This window comes from Phocoena phocoena, chromosome 2, assembly GCF_963924675.1.
Source record: "Phocoena phocoena chromosome 2, mPhoPho1.1, whole genome shotgun sequence".
Taxonomy (NCBI): Eukaryota; Metazoa; Chordata; class Mammalia; order Artiodactyla; family Phocoenidae; genus Phocoena; species Phocoena phocoena.
In genome coordinates this window covers 75,521,120-75,545,139 of record NC_089220.1, presented here as the reverse complement: position 1 = coordinate 75,545,139, position 24,020 = coordinate 75,521,120, and the positions used below count along the sequence as shown (strand labels likewise).

At 40.7% G+C, this 24,020-nt stretch overlaps 1 protein-coding gene across 1 annotated transcript in view; it reads right to left on the bottom strand.

Annotated features, from left to right (window-relative positions):
• Positions 1-22,418, bottom strand: part of CHD8 (chromodomain helicase DNA binding protein 8) — a 39,474-nt gene extending 17,056 nt beyond the window's left edge. The window contains exons 1-13 of the mRNA XM_065871967.1: positions 21,576-22,418; positions 20,310-20,681; positions 19,219-19,604; positions 18,143-18,257; positions 11,846-12,028; positions 11,696-11,764; positions 11,282-11,337; positions 10,651-10,768; positions 6,235-6,318; positions 3,530-3,667; positions 2,158-2,279; positions 1,773-2,016; positions 491-667 (exon numbers count right to left, since the gene is read on the bottom strand). Of these exons, the coding sequence (XP_065728039.1) occupies positions 491-667; positions 1,773-2,016; positions 2,158-2,279; positions 3,530-3,667; positions 6,235-6,318; positions 10,651-10,768; positions 11,282-11,337; positions 11,696-11,764; positions 11,846-12,028; positions 18,143-18,257; positions 19,219-19,604; positions 20,310-20,681; positions 21,576-22,418 (2,907 nt within the window). The remainder of the gene's footprint in view (positions 1-490; positions 668-1,772; positions 2,017-2,157; positions 2,280-3,529; positions 3,668-6,234; positions 6,319-10,650; positions 10,769-11,281; positions 11,338-11,695; positions 11,765-11,845; positions 12,029-18,142; positions 18,258-19,218; positions 19,605-20,309; positions 20,682-21,575) is intronic.
• Between the last annotated feature and the right edge of the window lie 1,602 nt (positions 22,419-24,020).

The window sequence follows — 24,020 nt, the reverse complement described above, 5'->3', positions numbered from 1 at the left end:
ACACTGCCCTGACTCTATCATGTACAGAAGCAAAGTCTGGCCCACAGGGGGTGACGGGCCATGTGGAAGATGACCCAGCCAACAACCAGCATCAACTGTCAGCTACAGCTGCATTACTGACTCCAGGCAAGACCACCAAAAGAATGGGCTCACCAAGCCCAGCCTAAGTTGCTGAGCTAGAGAATCATGAAAAATATAGCTGTTTTAAGCCACTAAGTTTTTGGATATTTTGTTATGCAGCAATAGGTAACTAACGTAATACCCAACCTCTCCACCCAGTTGAGAACCATTAACCTACAATCACCTACCAACTCTAAAATTTATATGAATTTTATGACTTTCAGGTTACCATTCCCACAGGCCATACCCACCACCCAATACCAAGACTCATTCTTTTCTTCTCTAAATTAAGGTTATATTAATTCCATAGGGAATTAGGATTTCTTTAATTCCAGGTGTTTCTGCCCACAAGTCAGTGAGAGGAACTCACCAGGTCCATGTGCTTGAGACTATCAAGCAGCTTGCAATTACGGTTCTTTAGTCGATGGGCTTCGTCAATGATGACACAACGCCATTCAATCTCACGAAGCTCGGGACAGTCTGACAAAATCATCTCAAAAGTGGTGATCAGGGCATCAAACTTGTATGCACCCGGGATGAGGCGCCCCTAAGCATGAAGGCAATAAAGTCAGAAAAGGCCTAAAATGTACCTAAAGGAGATGCTCTTCCGAATCACACATCCGTTTTTTATATTCAGGCAGGCTTAATAGGAAATACCAACTGCACCACCACCCACCTCTGCCACTGTTCATCTTCCTGATAGAACAGTGCCAAACCACTGAATCTAAGATACGCTGCCTCCTCAGCACACTCAGCTTCTTGGGAAAATGACAGACTTCACTGAATGAAGCTGGACATTTTTGACTCTGCTGCATGCCTACCTCATGTATTTCAGCCCTACACCTTCTGTTGGTAAACACTAAAATCCACAAATGTTGAGTGCTGCTGAAACATACAAGATAAAACTAAAAATGAAATAGCTAATGTAGTAAGTGATAATATTGGTTACTATCTAAAAAGTGGACAGAAGAATCCAATTATCTTAGCAAAATTAAGAGCAACAAAATACGACTTGAACAAATTTGGTTTGGTAGAAATAAAAACCACAGGAAACTAATGGTAGGAAAAAAAGTCTCATAAAATTCAATGTTAAGAAAAGATGGGGCTTCCCTGGTGGCACAGTGGTTGAGAGTCCGCCTGCTGATGCAGGGGACACGGGTTCGTGCCCCGGTCCGGGAAGATCCCATATGCCGCGGAGCGGCTGGGCCCGTGAGCCATGGCCGCTGAGCCTGCGCGTCCGGAGCCTGTGCTCCGCAGCAGGAGAGGCCACAACAGTGAGAGGCCCGCATACCGCAAAAAAAAAAAAAGAAAGGACATGGCTTACGTTCACCACCATATGGATCAAGGAATTAATAAAGTAGCTAAATGAATTTCATTCTGGAAAATTCTTTCTCGATGAAAACATCAATGCTGATAAAACTCTATTTTAAATATATGTATTCATAAATAAAGTCAGAATTTCCACTGGATTAAAATGTCCACTGGATAAAAAGAGCGAAGTAAAAAAAATGCCCTGCACAATCTAAACAAAAATTTTGCCTTAAATCACAGAGAGTCTCAATAAAAGTCTTTGATTCATATAAAAGCCTCTAAAATACCAGGTACCTTGGCCTACTCTCTAAACCATAATATTTGTATTACATACAACTCACCCGTGAATCTTTACAGTACATTTCATACTGTTGAATCATCTGCCGGCTGGCCAGACTGCCATGGTACACAATAGTGTTCATCTCTGTCCACGTGTTGAATTCTCTCTCCCAGTTAGTAATTGTGGACAGTGGGGCAATGACCAGGAAGGGGCCATGGATGCCCACATTATATACCTCCTGTAAGAAGGCAATGGACTGAATGGTTTTGCCCAATCCCATCTCATCAGCCAGGATGCAGTTCTGCCTGCAGATTCATCACGGAAAAAGAAAAGCAAGTCAAAAGAGACCATCTTTTTAAAAAGTACTTAAAAAGAAACCGTTTCAACAGAAAAGAAAAATAATCTCAGACTAAGCCTATATGTTATGGTCCTACTCTTTTCTTTACCTGTTATACCAATTAAAGAGCAGCCAATTGACCCCTTCCAACTGATATTCCCTTAATTGGTTTCTGTTTTTATACTCATGTGACAACTCCAACTTCTTCCAGGCACTTGCTTGTGGACGATTCTAAAAAATAGAAAATTTGAATAAATGGCATGGAGACACTAACGAAATTAGGTAAACTTACTAGGTAGTTCTAATAGTTGAAGTCAATTCAAAAACATTAACATGTTAAATATATTCAAACTCATGAGTCCATAATGACACTTTTAAAAAAAAAGAGGAAGAAGGAAAGAGAAAAAGCCCACTGATCACTTTTGGAGGGTGCTAAGGAAGTACTTCATTATTTTGAAACTGGGAAATAAAGGATAAGGTAAATAAATAAAGCATTTATCCTCCATTCCTATACCATCTGTACCTTAGGGTAACCAAACAGTAGGTGAAACATATTTCTTTTTACAGAAGATTCTGTCTAATAAATGAAGAAATGATAGAATCACCATTTAAAACTCCTTAAAGAATGGATCTCAACAATGAACAAAAATGGCTATATCACAAAAGACAACCTATCAGAACCATCTATAAAGTGGATTTAGTGGTCTCCCTCCCCAACCTGACGCAGCCTCTAGAACAGTGTTATCTAATGGAACTGTCTACAATGATAGAAAATGTTTTATATCTGCCTTTAGCCACATGTGACTACTCAGCATTTGAAATGTGGCTGGTGGCTACTGTATTGGACAGAACGGCTATAAAAAGTTCTAACAGACATTACTGCTCTACATCTAACTATTTATGTGAAATATAAGGGACAGAAAAGGTACCAAGGGGAATGTAACTGGCAAACTGACTATGGAAAACCCTAGAGAACAATCACCTGGTTTCTTCAAGAGAAAACTGCAAAGGAGGGAGAGGAGATCAAGGGGAAACTATAATTAAGAAAGATATATATGAGATATATATTAACTAATAGCAATATATAGACCTTACTTAGAATTTAATTCAAACAATTTAACAAAAGTTAGAAGATAATCAGGGAAATACAGTGATTGCTTACTTGATGATATTTAGGGATGGTTAAATTTTTTCAAGTGTAACAATGGTACTATTTATCTTTTAGACATAAACACTGAAATGTTACACATAAAATGAAGGAATCTGAGATTTCTTTTAAAATAATCTGGGAAATGAGTAGGTAGAGAAATATGTGAAACAAGATTGGCTATGTGTTCATTGTTAAAGTTGGGTGACAGTTACATTATACTACTTCTTCAACTTTTATATATGTTTGAAAATTTCCGTAATAAAAAGCTAAAACAAAGAAAATTAAATCATTGCCTATATGGACTTTACACTCTAAATGCAGATATACTTACCACCCTTTTGAGTTCTGGGTGCCTTGACTGGATCCGTTTAAATTCTCGAATCTTGCCCTCATCAACATCCTCTTTTAGCTCCCATGTACTATCCTCATAGGGCAGAGAGCACCATTTTACCAAGTAGTAAATTACAGGCTAAGAGAGAAAAAAGCCAAAGCCTTAATGAAACGATTCTGTGTTCTCTGCCGTGATTAAAAGATAAGAATTTGACTAAAGAATCAGATCACAAAGTGTCAATATCTAGAAAGGTGCCAAAAGCCAAAAAAGTCAGGCTGAAAACACCAGAGGCTCACCTGCTGATGCACTGTACTATTTATGGCTCTGATCCTGCTTCCAGACAATTTATCAGAGTCTGTAAGTGAAATTCCTACCCAGCACCATCTAGAACACTAAGCACTGAAACGTTAGGCTCACCAACCAAGCAGATTAAACAAACACAAAAAATCCTTTATTGTGTTCAATTAGACTGAAATTGAATTGTTGAACTGAATTAATTATTGTTAATTATTGAATTAAAAGATATGGTAGCCCTGTTTCATACTATCCTCCTGGCACCAGATTTGATACAGTAGAAGCCAGGCTACTGTAGAAGCAAAGAACAGGTTAAATCCATAGGAGCAGAGCAGGACTGAAATCACTGGGCTTCTGAGCTCCTGGAGCTCTCAGCGCAGATGCTATTTCAAAGAGCAGCCATATGGTGGTAAAGAGATTTTCTTGCGAGCCCCAGGAAGCTAGGAGATAACTGCAAGAGGTATCCCCGAAGAGAGCTAAGAGTGAAGAGGAAGGGGAAATGCTGAAGCTCCAACTACGGTGCTATGCTCTATGTAGGCATTCTAGTGCAAGGGACGGGGCAGTGACCAGTGGTAATATGGCTCCTATTCTCACTACTCAAGATGACTGATCACTGACCGGACTGCATTTCCATATTTAGCTTATATGAATCGAGAAAAATTAGACTGGGCCTAGTGTAATCACCAGGAAATCTCTAATTATCAACTCATAGAATACCCCTTAAAACAGCCAGCAAGAAGTATGAAGATATGTGTCTCAATAGAGATGTAGATCAAGGAATACCTAGAATTAATGTAATTTCTCTTTGACCTTTTTCTTTACTGTAGTGACTCAGGTCACTTTCTACATAAAGACATTTGTCCACGTCACATATTTCCAGCACCCTTACTCTTCCAAGGACTTTAATATTTATTATAATATTTATTTCCACTATTGGGTAATGTAATAAGGATGACAAACTCATTTTGGAGAAGAGGGGGAAATGGGCAAACAGAACGTTTTTATCCAACACTGGGAACATAAATTACAGTACCAGGGTACTAAAACACTTTCATCTGTCATACTGGTCCCAATACATTCCAGAGGAGCCTAATCAAAGTCCAATTACTTTTGGAAGATGAAGGTGTAAGTATAGTGATAGAGAGCATAAGATTTTCAAGGCTGGGAAGGCTGAGATCCTGAAAGCGATGAGAATAATTTAACAGTAGCTAACCTGTCCTGACTAATAACTGGTCCATTCCACTCTCACCTCCCACAAATGAACAATAAGCAGTAATTCCCACCCCTAACCCCAAAAGCAGAAGATATGTTTTCTGAGGCATTCTTCTTAGGATTTAAAGACACTGAATTGTAACGGGCCTTGGACATCTAAGGTTCTATCTGAGAAATGCTGAAGGCTTATAAAATAAACTGGGAATTTTACAGAGGGAAGACTTTGACTCTTAGGTCCTGTACAGATGATATATGGGAGCAAGTCATTTAGCTTGTGAGTGAGCCCAGCCCACCATCCAGCACTGATGTCTTAACAAGGCTCTGCTACCCACTCTGTAAGCAGTGACTGAAGTGATGACAACTTGATGAAATGTGGCCCTGCAAAGTTAAACCAACAACTATGACTTGAAGTGAGAAGAGTTCTAACAAAAAGGTGGGTCATGGCCTAAGTAAATTTAAATGAGAGCAATGCTGAATTCACTGGTGGCTTAGATCTATACAACTCTTATTTGGAAAATGAAAAAAAGTGATTAATGAAAACATATCACCTAGTGTTTCAGCATATCTAAAATCAGCTACCCAATCTAAGAAAGCTTTAGTGCTGTGGTTCCCAAATCAAACTATGCATGAGAAGCCCTTGGAGAACCAACTTAAAAATACAGATCTCTGGATCCCACCCTAGATGTACTGAATCTGAACCTGTGGGAATAGGACCTCACATCTGTTTAAAGGTACTGACACAAATGCAGTGTATCTGTTTTAGTGACAAATGAAAATGCATTTAACTGATGCTAAGTACAGGAAATAAATAATTCTCAACAACATGAAGAAAGCTATGAGTCTATGCAAGTATTTTTATATTCACAAATTTGGAGATTCGTAAAGTATCCCTTTCTCCATCCCCACCTCTCACCCCCAACTGAAGGTCAAGGGTCTCCCATATAAAATCTGTGAGAAAATGAGGCCAAGGTTAATGAGTCTTTGTAAAACAGCTCCCAGATATTTGAGAATCTTTCGTTTTAGCCTCTCTCTGTTCTCCTTTACCTTCCCAGTATCATTCTAAGTACCTCTCAGAAAAATTCAGAAGTACCTTTTCAGTCCAAGAAATTTTTCAGCCATATGTGAAAAATAAAGGATGGGCAAGCAGACAGGCAGAAATCTTTAAGAGGCCATTCATGTTCCTCCACGCCCCAACTCACCTCCCCATTGTCCTTGTCAATGCTGTGAGACTCATCCAATATCCTATCCACCTCTACATAGTCTGGGTTGAAGGGTTCTTCGTCCTAGAGGAATTATGAAACCAAACAATAAGACCAAAAGATCACTGTTCAGGAAACACACTGCTCCATGCAACCTTTAGCTGATAACCCTACTTCAAAATTTATTAAGAGAAAAGAAGGGAGTTCCCCATTTTCATAATACCACATCCTACACACTTACATGTATTTGCATCTATCCTCTTGCCTGTTACCAGATAAAGTGTCACTACTCCCTAACAGAGGCCATTCTCTCCATATATGCTTTGGATTCCATTCCTTCTTGCCTTCTTAGGAATCTCTCTCTACTGGAGCATGCCCATAACATACAACCATGCTTGACTATTTCTCATCTTTTCTTTAATTAATTAATTTATTTATTTTGGCTGCGCTGGGTCTTCAATGCAGTGCGTGGGCTCTTCATTGTGGCACATAGTCTTCTCTAGTTGCGGCGCACGGGCTCTCTAGTTGCGGCACGTGGGCTCTCTAGTTGCGGCACGCAGTGTCTCTAGTTGCGGTGCGTGGGCTCTAGAGAGCATGGGCTTAGTTGCGGTATGTGGGATCTTAGTTCCCCAACCAGGCAACTTCACGTCTTAAAAAGACCTCCCTGGGCTTCCCTGGTGGCGCAGTGGTTGAGAGTCCGCCTGCCAATGCAGGGGACACAGGTTCGTGCCCCGGTCCGGGAGGATCCCACATGCCGCGGAGCAGCTGGGCCCGTGAGCCATGGCCGCTGAGCCTGTGCGTCCGGAGCCTGTGCTCCGCATCGGGAGAGGCCACAACAGTGAGAGGCCCGCGTACCACAAAAAAAAAAAAAAAAAAAAAAAAAAAAAAAAAAAAAAAAAAAAAAAAAAAGACCTCCCTGACTCTACATCCCCCTCCAACTATTCTTTTGTTCTGCTTCATACCCAAACTTTTCCAAGAGTTTTAAACACACAGTACCTCCATTTCATCACTTCCTTCACTTACTTGTCCACCCATTCCACTCTTCTTTCTACTTCCATCACACAATGGAACTACTCTTGTCGAGGTTATTAATGATCTCCAAATTGCCAAACATAATGGAAACGTTTCTGTACTCACCTTAATTTACCTATACAAAGTATTAAACAATTCATTATTCTCTCCCCAAAGCACTCTCTTCCCTAGGCTTTTCTGAGACACCATATTCTCTTCGGTAGCCTTTATTTTGGTTTCACTTTTTGTTTTGGCCAATTCTCAGTCACCTTCACTGGCTCTTTTTTTCCTAAGTCACTGGTATCCAACTTTGGGTGGTATCCCAAGATAAATAACCCAAGGCTTCAAAGAAAGATCTCAAAGAAACCTTAAGGAAAAATCTCTTTCTTTCTTAAGACACTTTCCCCCTGATTTTTGTGACATATCTTTTTCCTAATCTTTCTCCTACCACTCTGGCAAACAGTCCCTTCTTCACCTGGTCCTCTAAATTTGTGAGAATTGCTTAAGGATTGGCCCTGGGCTTACATCCATTGCCTTATAGAAAGAAATTTTAAAAAGTACAGAACTATTAGAAAGTATAGAACTTTCCCGAAGGTGACTCTATTCATTATTAAGGCTTTAATAATTATGTATATGCTGATACATTCCAAAGTTAAATTGCAGCCTAAAAAATCCAGATTTGTATATCTATCTCCTTGATAGAAATGTGTTACAGAATTTTAAGCTTAACATGGTCTAAACTAAAATCTTGATTTTCCCCAAATCAGTTGCTTCTAAAATCTTCCATTCTTTAATAAATGACTCTACCTCAAGCCATTTGCTCAGACCAGAAACCTATCTATATAAGCCATCACACCAAATCCTGTCAATTCTACTTTAAAGTAAACTCAAATCTATCCATTCTCTCTAACCACTGAAAGCACTCTGCTATAAGCCTTAATTTCTCATCTAGAAAACTTCAACAGCCTCCTTACTGCTCATCCTACTTTCACGCTTACTCTTCTCCAATCCAAAGTCTAGATGAGCTTTTTTTTTTAATAAATTTTATTTATGGCTGTGTTGGGTCTTCGTTGCTGTGCACAGTCTTTATCTAGTTGTGGCAAGCGGGGGCTACTCTTCGTTGTGGTGCGTGGGCTTCTCACTGCGGTGGCTTCTCTTGTTGCAGAGCGCAGGCTCTAGAGCGCAGGCTCAGTAGTTGTGGTGCACGGGCTCTGTTGCTCTGCAGCATGTGGGATCTTCCCGGACCAGGGCTCGAACCCGTGTCCCCTGTGTTGGCGGGGAGATTCTTAACCACTGCGCCACCAGGGAAACCCTAGATGATCTTTTAAAAATGAAAATTGGGGCTTCCCTGGTGGCTCAGGGGTTGAGAGTCCGCCTGCCGATGCAGGGGACACGGGTTCGTGCCCCAGTCTGGGAAGATCCCACATGCCGCGGGGCGGCTAGGCCCGTGAGCCATGGCCGCTGAGCCTGCGTGTCCGGAGCCTGTGCTCCGCAACGGGAGAGGCCACAACAGTGAGAGGCCCGCGTACCAGAAAAAAAAAAAAAAGAAAATTGGATGTGCTTTCACCTGTTTTAAATAGTCCAGTGGTTTCCCCCTTTGCACTTAGAATAAAAACAAAACTAAAAGGTCTATAAGCACCTGCTTGCCTAAATTTCTGATCTCATTTCGGGCCACTCACTCTCTATTGTACATCAATCCCACTGTCCTTTCAGTTCCTCATCCTGTCTCAGGGCTTTCATATATTGCTATTTCCCATGCCAGGGATACTATTTACATGTGTTCATGGTCTTACTAACTCATTCATAATTCAATTCTCAGTGAAGTCTTCACTGATTATCCAAAGTAGGCATTTTTTTATTAGGTCTTCCTGTGCTCTTTCTTTCCTGGCACTTACCACAATTTGAATTATTTTTAAATCTCTCTCTCTCCCCATTAGACAGTGAGCTACATGAGAACACAGACCATGTGTGATTTGTTTACCATAGTGATTAGCACATAATAAACAATGAATAAATGAATAATTTATTTGGTTAAATGGCTTACCTATAAAGGCAAAACTGGCATACAAGTCAGTTAGCAGAGCTTGGTTCAAGGGTCACAAATTATATATCTAATACCAATTGGAATGGGATTAGTTTCATCATACATTTCTCAAATTAGGCTTTAAAAGAACATAGACCAAAAAACAAAGAAACCCCCACGATGCAATTATCATTATTTTCATATAAAAAGATATTATAAAACCTACATGGCCCGACTTGCCCTCTCCAAGTGATGTGGAAAGTAACTCATTTATTGGCAAACCTGGTGATATAGTTTTTTCAGATGTATTTGGCCACAGCTGGGGTTTTTTGCTGAAGCTATACATTATTCCTTCTTTCACTCTTTCTTACTAGCTCCTCTTTAGGTTTTTTTTAAAAATAAATTTATTTATTTATTTATTTTTTGGCTGCATTGGGTCTTTGTTGCTGCACGTGGGCTTTCTCTAGTTGTGGCCAACGGGGGCTACTCTTCGTTGCAGTGTGCGGGCTTCTCACTGCAGTGGCTTCTCTTGCTGCAGAGCACAGGCTCTAGGCGCGCGGGCTTCAGTAGTTGTGGTGTGCGGGCTCAGTAGTTGTGGCACGCAGGCTCAGCAGTTGTGGCACATGGGCTCTAGAGTGCAAGCTCAGTAGTTGTGGCGCACGGGCTTAGTCGCTCCACAGCGTGTGGGATCTTCCCGGACCAGGGTTCAAACCTGTGTCCCCTGCACTGGCAGGTGGATTCTTAACCACTGTGCCACCAGGGAAGTCCTCCTCTTTAGGTCTTAAGAAGCTTTGAGAAAGAATTCTTCTTCTCAAGGCACTCAGTAATGAAAAATCCCATTTTGGGAAAGGTATATGTATACAAAGCTTTCAAAGCAAAATTGAGAGTTAAAATACAGCTCAAGAGACCCTTACAGATGTTCCAGTACTTAACTAGTAGTAACACTGGGTATGGTGTATTAAAGCTCCTTTATCACTATTTCTAGTTATACTGGATTCGAAATTTGAGAAAATAAATGTTCTCTCTTAATGATATGGTTGCTTCTGTCTACAGATACCATCAACTGCTGAAGACTGACATTAGAGGGAGAAGAATGTTGCAAGTGGACCAGAGGTCAGTTTACCATCTGTTTTGAAAATACTTCATGAATATCAAAAAACTCAATTTCCAAGTACCCTATAACTTATAAAAATACCATATTTAGACCTGGTAAAACAAAGCCTGGGACAATTAAGTAAGAAAAGTCCAACGATCAAAATGAACACTTTATACCCATATATACAAAGCAACTATGAGCCTTTTGAAGAATCAGTCAAGGTTGATAACCCCAGTAATTTATGCTTCTATGAAATAAATGATAGGCAATACCTATTCCTAATTACCTCATGGAAGAAGTGTCTCATCTGAGCCATTTTGGTTTTGAAGCGCTTTAGTTTTTGATGGATCCTCTTATCCTTCTCTAGTTGGGAGATGGTAGCCCACTCACAGTGTAGATAGGAGCTAAAGGGGATGGAAATAGCCAGTCACAGTGTGAGAAAGGGGAATTGGTCAGCTAGTGTCTGAGATGTGGGGATTAGCCAGAATCAGACATAAGACTATGTGCTTCAATGGGGAGACAATCTCTTAGGTCAGTGCTTCTTAAACTTGATTTTGCACACAAACCACCTGGTCTAGGGTAGGCTTGAAAGTTCACATTTCTAACAGGCACCCAACTGATGCTAACTCTGCTGGTCCACGGATCACACTCTGAGCAGCAAGGTCTTAATCTTAGACTAACGTAAAGAGGATTTTACAAGAGATTTTATCAGGAACCATCCTCACCCCACCTTTCTGCAGGTAAATATAAAGAGTCAATTCCTGAGCTTCTCTCTGAATAGACATTTTCCTCACCAAAAACAGGTGAGGAGACTATAAAAAAAGGGACACTTTCCCACCCAGGATAGACTACACAGGAGAACTTTTTAGAACCCTGAGGAATTTGGGGTGAAAAGCTTTTTTGCACAGATCACATACTAGTTCTTGTACTTCACAAAGAATTCTTCTGCTTCAGTATATTGTCCAGAAGGAAGCTGAGAAGAAAGAAATTACAGTTACTAAACTTATTTGTCAAAGAGAACTTTTCATTTTAACACACATGGTAGAGCTTCATACCAATGCTCCCAGAATATATTACTGACTAAGGGATTAAAAATCTTAATCTGGTATTTCAATGCTGGAGGCTTGACAGCTGGAGAAAATAAGCCCTTTTCCAGTTTAAACAAATAAGCGAAAGAAGTGGCAATAAGACAGTTCCTACTTTCCACCTAACTTTTCTCCACCATCTCTTGTAACTACACTGTAGCAATATAGCCTGACATCCAAAGGTGCTCATTACATACAGCCTGTAACTGCAGCATTATGGGCTGACATTAAAAATAGAGGCCTCACCTCCTTCTTCACAATACGCATAGAAAGCACTTTGTCTACAATGGCTGCATCTTCTTCACTGGGATTCTCCTGTAGCAAAAGATGCAGTCAGTCAACAGAGATTGTGAGCAGCAAGACAAAGGTCTCAAATTGCTTAAGTTCTCAGCTTACCACAAAGAACTGCATGGAAGGCAAAGTCTCGCCATCTGGTTCTTGCACTGGCTCAGGCAGGATAGGCTCAGTTTTGATTGGACCAGTTACATCTACTTCTTCTTCTTCTTCATCATCTGTGATCTTTATATCCAGATCCTCTGTATATTTTTTCCGTTTAACTTGGCGGTTTGAGCGTCTCTTCTATAGAGGCAAAAATGGTTAAAATAACTGCTTGGGTCTCTCAAGGAGAAAACCTTTAAAACTATTCGCCTATAGTCATATACTTAGATTTGACTCCAAAATCCCTATGAAACATTAAACCAAAAGATGATAAATAGCTTATTTATCAAATTATGTGATGTCAAATCATGTAACTTATTCTATGTACTGAATATATATTAACTTGCTGAATTGTTTTATCAAAGTATCAGATTCCACCTGAAAGTAACCTATTGGCAAGGGGCTCTTAGAAAACTGAAACAGGACTCTCAACCTGCAGAGTGCAATGAACTTCAGAGGAGGAGCAACCCTGGAGTGCAAAGGTGCAAGAACATTTTGTTTCTAATTGTTCCTTTGTTTTAGTTCTAAAGTTTTTTTGTTTGTTTTAATAAATAGGATCATACTGTATGTATTGTTCTGCTGCTTACTTTTCTGTTAGCATTTCTCTTGGAGATGTTTTCCATATCAATACATTTCAAATCGGCCTTATTCTTTCAAATGGTTGAGTAAAAGATTTTTTAATTAAATAATCTAAGTAATACTTGCAGCTCATGATAAAAAAATTAGGAAGGATGGAGAGACAAAATTATTATTTTTCAATCATGATTATAACCCCTGGAAAGCCCAAAATCAAATGAGTCATTAGAAGCAGAACTACTGAAAATGAGTAAACTTGCTTGGCATAAAATTAATTTTTAAAAATCAATAGCATTCTTATAGAGACTAAGGCAGAAAATACAATAAAAGAAAATATTCTTTTTCTGAGAAAATATTAATTATCTTAAGCATTAAATTTAGTAAGAAATATATAAAATCTATGTGAAGAAAACTTTAAAGCGCTATAGGACATTAAAAGAGTTGAATAAATAGTGAAATATATATACCCTCCCTAATCACATAAATTTGAAAAACAAAATTAACAGAATTTTTTAATTAGATAAGCTGATTCTAAAATTCAAATGGAGAACTAAACATCTAAGAATAACCAGGAAAAATATGAAGAAGTATACCTGGCCTTATCAGATATTAAGGACAATATAAAGCTATACTAATTAACACAACTTGGTACCTCTCCAAGAAGAGATAAACAAGTCAAGGAAATAATGTTCAGATATAGACTAAAATACTTATGTGGATTTAGAACATGATATAAACAGAACTTCTAATCAGTGAGGAAAAAGTGGATTATTCTATAAAATGGGATTGAAAACAGATGACTAGCCGTCTAGTGGATGTAAGAAACAAATCTACAAAAAGACTGCAAGATTTAAAAGTTAAAAAAAAGACATAAAATTTCTTAAAAAAGATGTGGAAGAATTTTTTTTTATAATCCTGGAGTAGAGAAGGTGTTTCTAATAAATTGATCAATTTGACCTTGTAAAAAGTTTAAGATATCTGAGTAATATCAATATAATCCATCATAAACAAAGTTGAGACAAATAATAAACTAGAGAAAAAATGCCATATGATACATTTCCCAAGCATAAAGAGGTCTTTTGAATCACTAAGAAAAAGATCAACACAATAGAAATATGGGCAAATAACATAAATAGTTCATAGAAAAAAACAGAATGGCTTTTAGTGTAAAATGATGCTCACACTCAGAATAAAATTGTTACAACTGAAAACTAAACTGAGATCCCCCTTTTTTTTTCTCTTGCACCTAACCGAGTGGCAAAAATCAGAAAGTTGGATCAAATATTTGAAACAGGAACGCACACATTGTTGGTGAGAGTACATACTGGCATGAAGAAAATTTCTATAGAAGAAAATTTGACAATACCCTTTGATCCAACAATTCCACTTCAAAGATATTATCCTACAGATAAATTTGCACATATATACAAAACTCTGCAGCATTACTTGTGGTAGTAGAAGACCAGAGAAAACCTAAATGCCTATCAACAGGGGATTGGTTAAACAAATTATGCTATAGTCAAAATATATGAAGTGATAGTGGAACTCTCACTGCTGGTGGAAGTGTAAAATGACACAATCACTTCGGAAGCTGGCAGATTCTTGTAAAGTTAAATGGTTAAATGTTTAACTACCGCACCGTCTATCAACTCCTGGGTATTTAGCTACGAGAAGTGAAAACCTATGTCCACAAAGTATGTGTATTGAGACTGTTCATTGCAGGCTTACTCATAACAGCTCCAAATTGGGAATAAACCAAATGTCTAATAGAATGAATAAACACTGTGCTATATTCATAAATAAAAATGTTTCTCAAGAAAAAAAAAAAAGAATGAACTTCAGATACATCAACAACATGAATAAATCTGAACAACATTATGCTGAAAAAAGTAAGACCCAAGAGTACATACTAAGTGATTCCATTTACATGAAGTTCAAGAACAGGCTAAGTTTAATCTATGGTAATAAAAAGGGGCACAATGGTTGCCTATGTGGAGGTGCGGGGGAGAGGATGGTGAACTGACTGAAAAGAGGGTACAAGGGAACTTTTGGGATGATGGAACACGGGATGTCATTAAATAATCTCTTGGGGCTTCCCTGGTGGCGCAGTGGTTGACAGTCCACCTGCCGATGCAGGGGACGCGGGTTCATGCCCCAGTCTGGGAGGATCCCACATGCCGCGGAGCGGCTGGGCCCGTGAGCCATGGCCACTGGGCCTGCGCGTCCAGAGCCTGTGCTCCGCAACGGAAGAGGCCACAACAGTGAGGGGCCCGTGTACCGCAAAAAATAAAAAAATAATCTCTCTACTTTGGTGTATATTTCAAATTTTTCATAATAGAAAACAGAGTGTGAGGAAGAATGGCTAGATCTATCTTTTTGATAAAGAACTACCTTCAAGATATATTGTTGGAGAAAAAAAGCAACAGTACAGAAGAGTAGGTATGGAATATATACAGTAAGTGGTAGTGGAATTAGAGTGCTCATGAAAGTAAAGAATATTTCTGGAAAGATACACAAAAATAGTAACAGAGGTTACCTCTGGAGAAAAGACCTGGGGGACTGTGAGGTCTCCATTGCCAACACTGGTATTACCAATGTTATGGGCTTAATTGTATCCCCTCAAATTCTTATGTTAAAATCCTAACCCCGGGCTTCCCTGGTGGCGCAGTGGTTGGGAGTCCGCCTGCCGATGCAGGGGACGCGGGTTCGTGCCCCGGTCCGGGAGGATCCCGCATGCCGCGGAGCGGCTGGGCCCGTGAGCCATGGCCGCTGATCCTGCGCGTCCGGAGCCCGTGCTCCGCGGCGGGAGAGGCCACGGCAGTGAGAGGTCCGCGTACCGCAAAAAAAAAAAAAAAAAAAAAAAAAAAATCCTAACCCCTGGTACCTCAGAATGTGACTGTATTTGAAGACAGGGCCTTTAAAGAGGTGATTAAGTTAGGGTGGGCACTGATTCAACTGGGTTTGTGTCCTTAAAAGAGGAGGGAATTTGGGCACACGCAAAGACACCAGGGATATACGCACTGAGGAAAGACCATGTGCGGACACAGTGAGAAGGTAGCCCTCTGCAAGCCAAGGAGAGAGGTCTCAGAGGTAACCAGACCTGCTGACCTCTTGATCTTGGACTTCTAGCCTTTAGAACTGTGAGAAAATAAATTTCTGTTGTTTAAGCTACCCAATCTGTGGTATTTTGTATTGGCAACCCTAGCATATTAATACACCACTTTTGAAATTTTTTTAATCTTTGTATTTCTTGTATCACAAAGATTTGCCTTCAGTTTGTGTTTTGTTTATTTAACAAACACCTTATTTAACCCTTTGTTTATTTAACAAACACATATATAACTCTTACTAAGCTCTCTTACCTAAACACCGTTCTATGTGCTTTATAAACATTTACATTTAAGCCTCCTAACAACCCTACTTGGTAGATATTACTATCTGCATTTTAGAGATGAGGAAATTGAGACACCAAGAGGTTAAGTAAACTTGCCTGAAGTGACAATGTTAGTGAACAGTAGCGTTAGGATGAGAACCCAAGAAATCTTGCTCCAGTCTGTGGTCTTAACCACTATGCTGTTTAGAGAATTTTGTTGTTGCTGCACATGCATAATTTTTTTTAAAAATATATTTATTAATTTTTGGCTGCATTGGGTCTTCGTTGCTGCGCACGGGCTTTCTCTAGTGGCGGCGAGCAGGGACTACTCTTTGGGCTTCTCATTGTGGTGGCTTCTCTTGTTGCAGAGCACAGGCTCTAGGCACGCAGGCTTCAGTAGTTGTGGCACTCAGGCTCAGTAGTTGTGGCTCACGGGCTCTAGAGCGCAAGCTCAGCAGTGTGGCACAGGCTTAGTTGCTCTACCGCATGTGGGATCTTCCCAGACCAAGGATCGAACCCATGTCCCCTGCATTGGCAGGCGGATTCTCAACCACTGCACCACCAGGGAAGTCCCATGCATAATTTTTATACAGTTAAATGTATCGATCTTTCCCTTTATGACTTGGGAATTTTAATACTCTCCTTAGAAAGATCTACCTGATTTTACAATTATTTAAAAAAAAACTTATCCATGTTTTATAAAGGTTCATGATTTCAATTTTTGCATTTAGACCCTTGATTAAACTAGAAATTGTTTTTGTTTAAGAGTAATGCAAGGGGGCTTCCCTGGTGGCGCAGTGGTTGGGGGTCCGCCTGCCGATGCAGGGGACACGGGTTCGTGCCCCGGTCCGGGAGGATCCCACATGCCGCGGAGCGGCTGGGCCCGTGAGCCGTGGCCGCTGAGCCTGCGCGTCCGGAGCCTGTCCTCCGCGACGGGAGAGGTCACGGCAGTGGGAGGCCCGCGTACCGCAAAAAAAAAAAAAAAAAAAAAAAAAAAAAAAAAAGAGTAATGCAAGAAATCCAATTTTATTTATTTCTTCCTAAATGTGTAGCCAGTTGTCCTAACTTAATTTATTAAATAATCTTTCTTTCCATTGATTTTATTTTTTTATTTTTTATTTATTTTTTTTGGCTGCACCACACGGCTTGCAGATCTTAGTTCCCAGACCAGGGCCCTCGAAAGTGACAGTGCAGGGCCCTCGAAAGTGACAGTGCAGAGTCCTAACCACTGGACCACCAGGGAATTCCCTTCACTGATAAATGGCCTTTTAACTCATATACTAACTTCTCATAACAACTATTTGAATCCTCTTCTAGACTCTATTATCTTTTACTAATCTCTTATTTCTTCTCTAATTTTAAACTCTTAGTAATTATTATTTCATAATATACTCTAACGTCTGTTAAATCTAGCTTTTGCCTCATTCTCCTTTTCAAAAATGTCTTGGCTATCCTCACATGTAAACATACCCCAGAAGAACCGAAGTCTCAGTTTATCAAGGTACTGAATACATATTAAGGAAGAGGGGATATAAAAAAATAAAAATAAAATTTAAATCAAAAGAAAAAAAGGAAGAGGGGAGACATTTATAAAGTACTGATAGCTAGTGAGGCACCTGAGGTTTGTTTAGTCCAAACCTCCATTTTTCAAATAAAGAATTTATACATAGCTAAGTAACCTGGCCAGGCCCATTAGAGCTACTTAGAAGTACCACGGGTCTCCTGAATCATTAACAACACATTCTTTCCATGGTTGGAAACTAGAGCCAAAGATGGTACCATAAGGCAACAGAGATGGAGGACTAAAGTTCTTCTGGTCCAGCTTCTTTTATTCTCTTCCCAATGTTTCTCATCTTCAAAAGGTAGCAAAAACATTGTACCTTAAACACCCCAGTTCTCAGCGCCAAAACCCTGAAGTTTTGGCAAGAATTGAAAACCCTGAAGTTTTGAAAGAAGTAAGGCAAAAGGGCGATAGCTGGACAGTGCTAAGAGAAACCAAAGTATTGCCATACCCAAAACAACAATCTTGCAGCATAATTTCATATTTGCTTAGTCTTTGAAACACTGGAATTTGAGAAAATGAATATTGCTTTTTTATAGTAATATGCTTTTTGCCTAAAAAAAATTCAAATTTAAAAGACATGACCATGACCAGATCTTGCCTCTTCTACTTTTTAGGACTACCTCTGGTTTAGAAAAACTGGTGAAATGTGCATAGGCTTATCGTCTCCCAGTATCTATTCTTGGTCTGTCTGTCAGAAGTAAAACATGATTTTTCTCAGTAAGCTCTTCAGGGCTCCTTTTACCTGAATGCTGCTTTCTTCATCTTCCCGGGGTGATTGTGCAGGCATGACTTCCACATCTGAATTATCAGATGAGGTATTTCGCTTTCTCTTCTTACCCACCACAGGAGTGATGGTGCTAAAACGGAAAAACCAAATTCAGTTACAGTGAAGGCAAGGAAAATTTAGGAGTAAGAAAATATAATTAATCTAAACCATCACGTACAAAGTCTCCAGGCATAAGTGTCTAGATCTTCAGTCTGTGGGACACACAGCTATTGAGCAGCGTGTTTGAAAAAAGAAGACATTAGGTTTTCTAAAATACCGGCTGACCTTTACACCAGATCTGACAAATCTCTGTTACCACTGTATTCACAAATACCTGAAGACACAGCAGAATGAATTCTTGACTAAGAATTACAAGGCCTTGTTTTAGTTCCAGTTCTGTCACTAGCTGGGCATTAGTTTCGTAAGTAGCAAACACTGATGATAACATCTGGCCTGACAGCTGTTGAGGATCAAGTAAGACACCAGATATGAAACTTGCTTTTTAAAGCTGAAAAATCCTGTACAGATATGAAGCATTATTATAATTACACCACAAAGCCTAAAGAATCTCAGGGAGTGGAAACTAGAGAGAAAGGAGTGAAGCTACAAGACACAGAAGGAATTCTTGTCAATTGTGACAAGAATTATGTGGCAAGCCATGGTTCTGTCAAGACTGCTTAAGGCTGACAGTGGCTGCTGAAATCTTCCCCAGTTCACAGATGAAATGTAAGAACAGGGCAGCTATGTCTACAGCAGCTCTCTTTTACTGGTGTGGGTGGTAGGAGGCCAGTGAGAAGTCTTCCACACAATGGTGATACAAAATCGGGAAGAATATAGAAAAACACAGGCACAGCTTTTAAATGTAACCCCTAACACAAGACTGGCTATCTTTCCCGTGCCTTGGTGTTCACTTGGGACAGAGAAAAGAAAGGCCTTATTATCTTCTAATGATAGATCACCTTGAGCTTTGTAGCTGCTGAATACAACACGAATTTTAAAATGTATGCACTACCCTCAAATGTCCCGTCAAAAGAGCAAAGGGTGGTACTTACTTTAGCTTACTCTTGCCCTTGGTTTTGGAGGTACCAGATGTTTTGCTCTTCTTTGGCTTTTCTTCCTTGAGCCTCTCCCCACTGCTCTTCTTCCTGCGTTTCTTTTCACCTTCCTCCTCAGGCCTAACGCTAGGCAACTCATCCTCATTCAGGACTCGAGGTATGTTCTGTTCGCCCCGGGCACGGGCCCTAGCAATGGCCTCCGCTACAATCCGATTTGCTTTCTCTTGCTTCTTCTGGTGCTCCAGCCTACGGTTTTCCTCGATTCCCGTCTTGCCCCCCATATGAGGAGCAGAGCTTGCTGGTGAGGACAGCGCTGCCACTTCACTGGCACTTAGAACTTTAACTACGGAGAGCCCAGAAGAGGCCCCTTGGGAAGAGCCGGCCTACAGAAATAAAGACACTAAAATTTCAACATGCTTGTAGCTGAAAAACCTGAATAAAACAACTCTGAAGCAGGTAGGCTAGAAACGTCAGTTCTCTAATTCCTCAAGAACCAGACTCAGACCAAGTCTTACTGAACCTAGAGACACATTCCCAAAAAAAAAAAGTGTTTTTTGGTGGGATGCAGATGAGAAAAGGCAAGAACTGTGCCAAATTAACCTTCAATATACTTAAGCCATGCTCCTAATGTCAATACTCATCTCCATAATTCCAGAAAATTTTCAAACAATACAACCAACACTGGTCTCTAGGCTAAAGGTAAAAAAATTCAAACTCTACTCTTGGCCTACCTTCATCTCCCTGGGGGTGAGAGGAAGGACAATCACTTGGCCTCTTTAAGGCTATTTCTTTATGTTTCAAATGAGAGGATATTTCCAGTCATTTTCATTTCACAAGAACATTAAGAAAAGATTGTAAATGAAACGGTTCAAAGACAAATCATCTCTGATCCCAAACCCAATAATAACCCTCAAATCTTTTCATGATGTAATTACAACAAGGTTTCCACGGGTGAAGGAACTAAAAGTCTACATGTCACTTCAGAGGTATGAACCTAGACTGGCCCCACGTTCAACAGTGAGTGACTGCCGAAGGGAACAGCCAGGGACTAAGGGATGTGTTTCCCTTCTTTACTATGGAAGTCTCACCTGGGGCTGCAGCACCACCTTGAGCGGTACTGAAAGTCTCTGTCCCGGGCCCTGCCCTGGTCCCATTATCTGAGCCTGCTGCACAGAGGAAAGAGCCACTGGCTGGGCTGAGGATGGCTGCTGGGGCTGTGGCTGCGACGATGGAGGCTGTGGTACAATCTGGATCTTCTGCTGTGGCGGCTGCACCTGCAGCTGGATAGTCACTACTTTGGCCGGCTGCCCCTGGGCATTCTTGGCTTGCGTCAGGGCTGCCAGCTGGTTGCCCTGTAACACTATCTTGCCTGGCAGACTCCCCAGCACGACGTGCCGGTGTCCTTGGGGACCTCCAGACTGTGGCTGCTGGAGGACCAGCGTGATGCGTTTCGATTCACCCTAGAGTGAAGAAAGGAAATTGCAAGAGAAGTAGAACATTAAAGAATGGCAGACCCCTTAATGTTTACACAAGTTTTCCTCATCCTAGAGTTACAACAGCTGAGGGTCAGAAAGCACAGTATAATTCCTTCTGTTCATCCTCCTGTCTTTCCTGATAAGATCTTTTCTATATAACCTCTGCCCAGCGGGTATCAAGCCTGTTCTTGAAAAACTGTTGGGAGGCTCGCTCTATTTCTATGGCAGTCATTCCATTTTCTGGAAATCTATTAGAACAAAAGTCTATACTGAACCGAAATCCACCTCCTTATAGCTTCTCTCCACCAATGCTACTTATCTCAATACTGTCTTCCCCTCCCCCCAAACTCTTCTGGCCCTTGATTCAGAGACTAGAGCCTCTATTTTCTTATACTAGAAACTAGCCTTTTCACTGGGCAAAGTCAGAGGAGGACAATCTTAGTAATAAGAACAGGGGAGAGATACACATAGCTTCCGTAAGTCTTGCAAAAAATAAATGTAGTTTTCCAAAAATGATTCTTGTTCCCATTGCATCCTATATTACTCATATAACTTTATATCATACGTTATTATGAGTTCTTGTTTAAGGTCTGTTTTTCCTGGCAGACTGTGAGCTCTGTAAGGACAGGGACTGTGTCTATCTTGTTCAGCACCAGCTAGGCACAGTGTGAATATGTAGTAAGAGCTCAAAAAAATACATTAACACTAACTGCTTCCACCTAGTAAGTGATAAATACAATGCTGTCAATACTAACTGATAAAACGTAAAGATGGAATTTAAACAGGATTTCCTAGAGACAGCTCTCCTGTGCTTGCTCTCACACAGTTGCTGGGCCCTCTACTAAACCAAAATTCACCTCCCCCTTTCACTCAAGTCACCTGGGTAGGTGTAGAGGTCAGTGTAACTGCAGGCTTCAGTGGGGGCCCTGTGGCCCCAGGGTTTCCAGCAGGAGCTGAACCCTTAACTGGCTGTAGGACCAGCTGCTTTACTGGTCGGCTGGGCTGGACAATGCGCTGAACAGTAGCCTGGTTCCCAGGGACCTTGGCGGCCAACACTGTATTACCAGAGACAATGGAAACACCAGGTCGAAGGGGAGTGCCGGTTAGCACTTTGGTAAAAGTGACTTTTCCACCATTGGCTGTGCCAGCCACGAGGGGCTGAGCTGTGCTGGTGATACCTTGGGCCTGAATTTGTGCCACATGGGCACCAGTGACTGAGGAGCTGGGTGGGGCCTTAAGGATAACAATCTTAGGGGCTGACTGAGGTGGCTGCCCTCCAGCACTACTGGAGGGAACAGCTGTGGCAGAGACACCCATGAAAGGATTCCCTTGGCTCAGGATCTCCTGGCTCTTGGAGACCTGCAAAAGTCCTGACGTTGGCGTCGGTGTCTGTAAGACAGGTGGGGCTGGCTGCTCTTGGCTGACGGGCTGAGTGGTATAATCATGCAAGGTTAAAGATTCTGGAGCTGGAGCTGTCGATTCTTTGGGAAGTTCTGTGGGGGCTGTTTCCTCTGGTGGGGGGACCAAGTCACTTGCTGATGAATTCCCCACATCACCACCTCCACCATCCTGGTTCATCTGATCCAAGGAGTCCAGAGAGCTTGGCAGTCCAAGGGCTTCCTCAATAGGGTCTTGTGTAACCTGATTGAAGCTGTCATCAGTAAGAGAGTCCAGGCCAAATAAATTTGGGTCATCAAACAGATCCATGATGGGGTCTGCCATCTTGGGAAAGCAATGGGGGTTACTTCCCCAAGGTTTAGGGAGGGAAGGGGAGGGGGGGTAATGGCTCTCCCCTCCCCTCCCCTATTAAGAAAAAAATGTACACAATGGAAGAGGACTACTCTTCAGGTAAAGAGGCAAGAAACAAGTGCATGTCAGATTGTCCTGACCTTCATGGAGCAAGATGGCTAGGTCTTCAGAGGAAGATGGTGGAACTCCTGTTGTAGGAAGACAAATGACAAATAAGCAAAGTAGGTGACCTCAGGGAAAATTTCTAGCCTTAATATCAAATAGCATCAAAATAATAAGAGAAGAGGGAAATGTGAGGTAATCTGAGGACAGAGACACAGCGGAAAGAACATCCACATTTCTGCTTTAAAACTAAAACTAAAAAAGAAAAAACGAAACAATCCAACACCCTTTTGGGGCTCTTACACACTTTGAAGCTTCTGTCTGTCAAGATCATTCAGCTATCTCTGTCCATTTCTTTTAATAATTATCATTCTTAGGTAGAGATCAGGAAATTTAACATTCATTCACCTTCTATTTCAGGTTCGTAAGTTGACAGAACTTAACAATATACCAGCAATACTTCAGTGAATATAGCTAAAGCCTTCTGGATATACTGTATTTTGTAAGTTTCCCTTGTATTTTAGATACTTTTACTTACTACTGGCAAAAATAACCACCTTTAACCAAGCTTATAGTATAATCTTACCCAGGAAGTTTTACAAACTTCATTCTACCTAACCTATCAATGAATCGATACATAGTGTTTCTGTTATGACGTCCCCTCCCCACTTTCTCATATTTAAGATCAAAATCTTCCTTTGCAAGAGATTCAAAGAATTCTACAATTTCATTCTAGTTTATATTCCCAACTTTCAGTCTCAACACTTCCTATGCTCTCATCACTTCCCATATATACCCTACATTCCAGTCCAACTAGAAAATACAGTTCCCTTAATGACATTCCTATCTGCATGACTTTGCCTATTATGCTGTAGTTTCTTCCTGGAACATCCCCACCACGCTCCTCCCAAACTTCTCTTCCAGCTAAAATTTCTGACACCCTCAAAGGTCTTCTACTCCACAAGGTGAGCCCTGAATCTCCATAAGGTGAGCAATTTTTGATGACTTGGTCCGTTCACCTTCTTTAAATATCCACAGTGTTGTCTGCACCTTATTTAAAGCACTTATATTTAACATTTTATTAAAATGGTAAGTTTCTTGTCCATTTCCTCTGAAGGCCCAAAAGGTTCTTTTGTGCAAATTATAAAAAGCTGCCTACTCAAGATACTTGTTTGCCATCTGCTGGAAAACTGTCATACTAAACATATTATCTGTGATGACAGTGAACACCTGCAATGCACACCTTGCACAACCCTGCATGGTGGCCCAGTTCCTCTTTCCCCGAGAAAGAAGAGTTTCTGAATGGTGGGGACCACGTCTTATTCATCTGTGGATCCCTAAAGAACCAGAAGAATATCACATACACAATAGCTACTCAAAAAAAATTTAATGAATTAAAGTATTTGCTTGCAGCGTCTGGAATGAACCATTCAGTCCTTAGAGAAACTAACTGTTATTCCTGATTCCAAGATG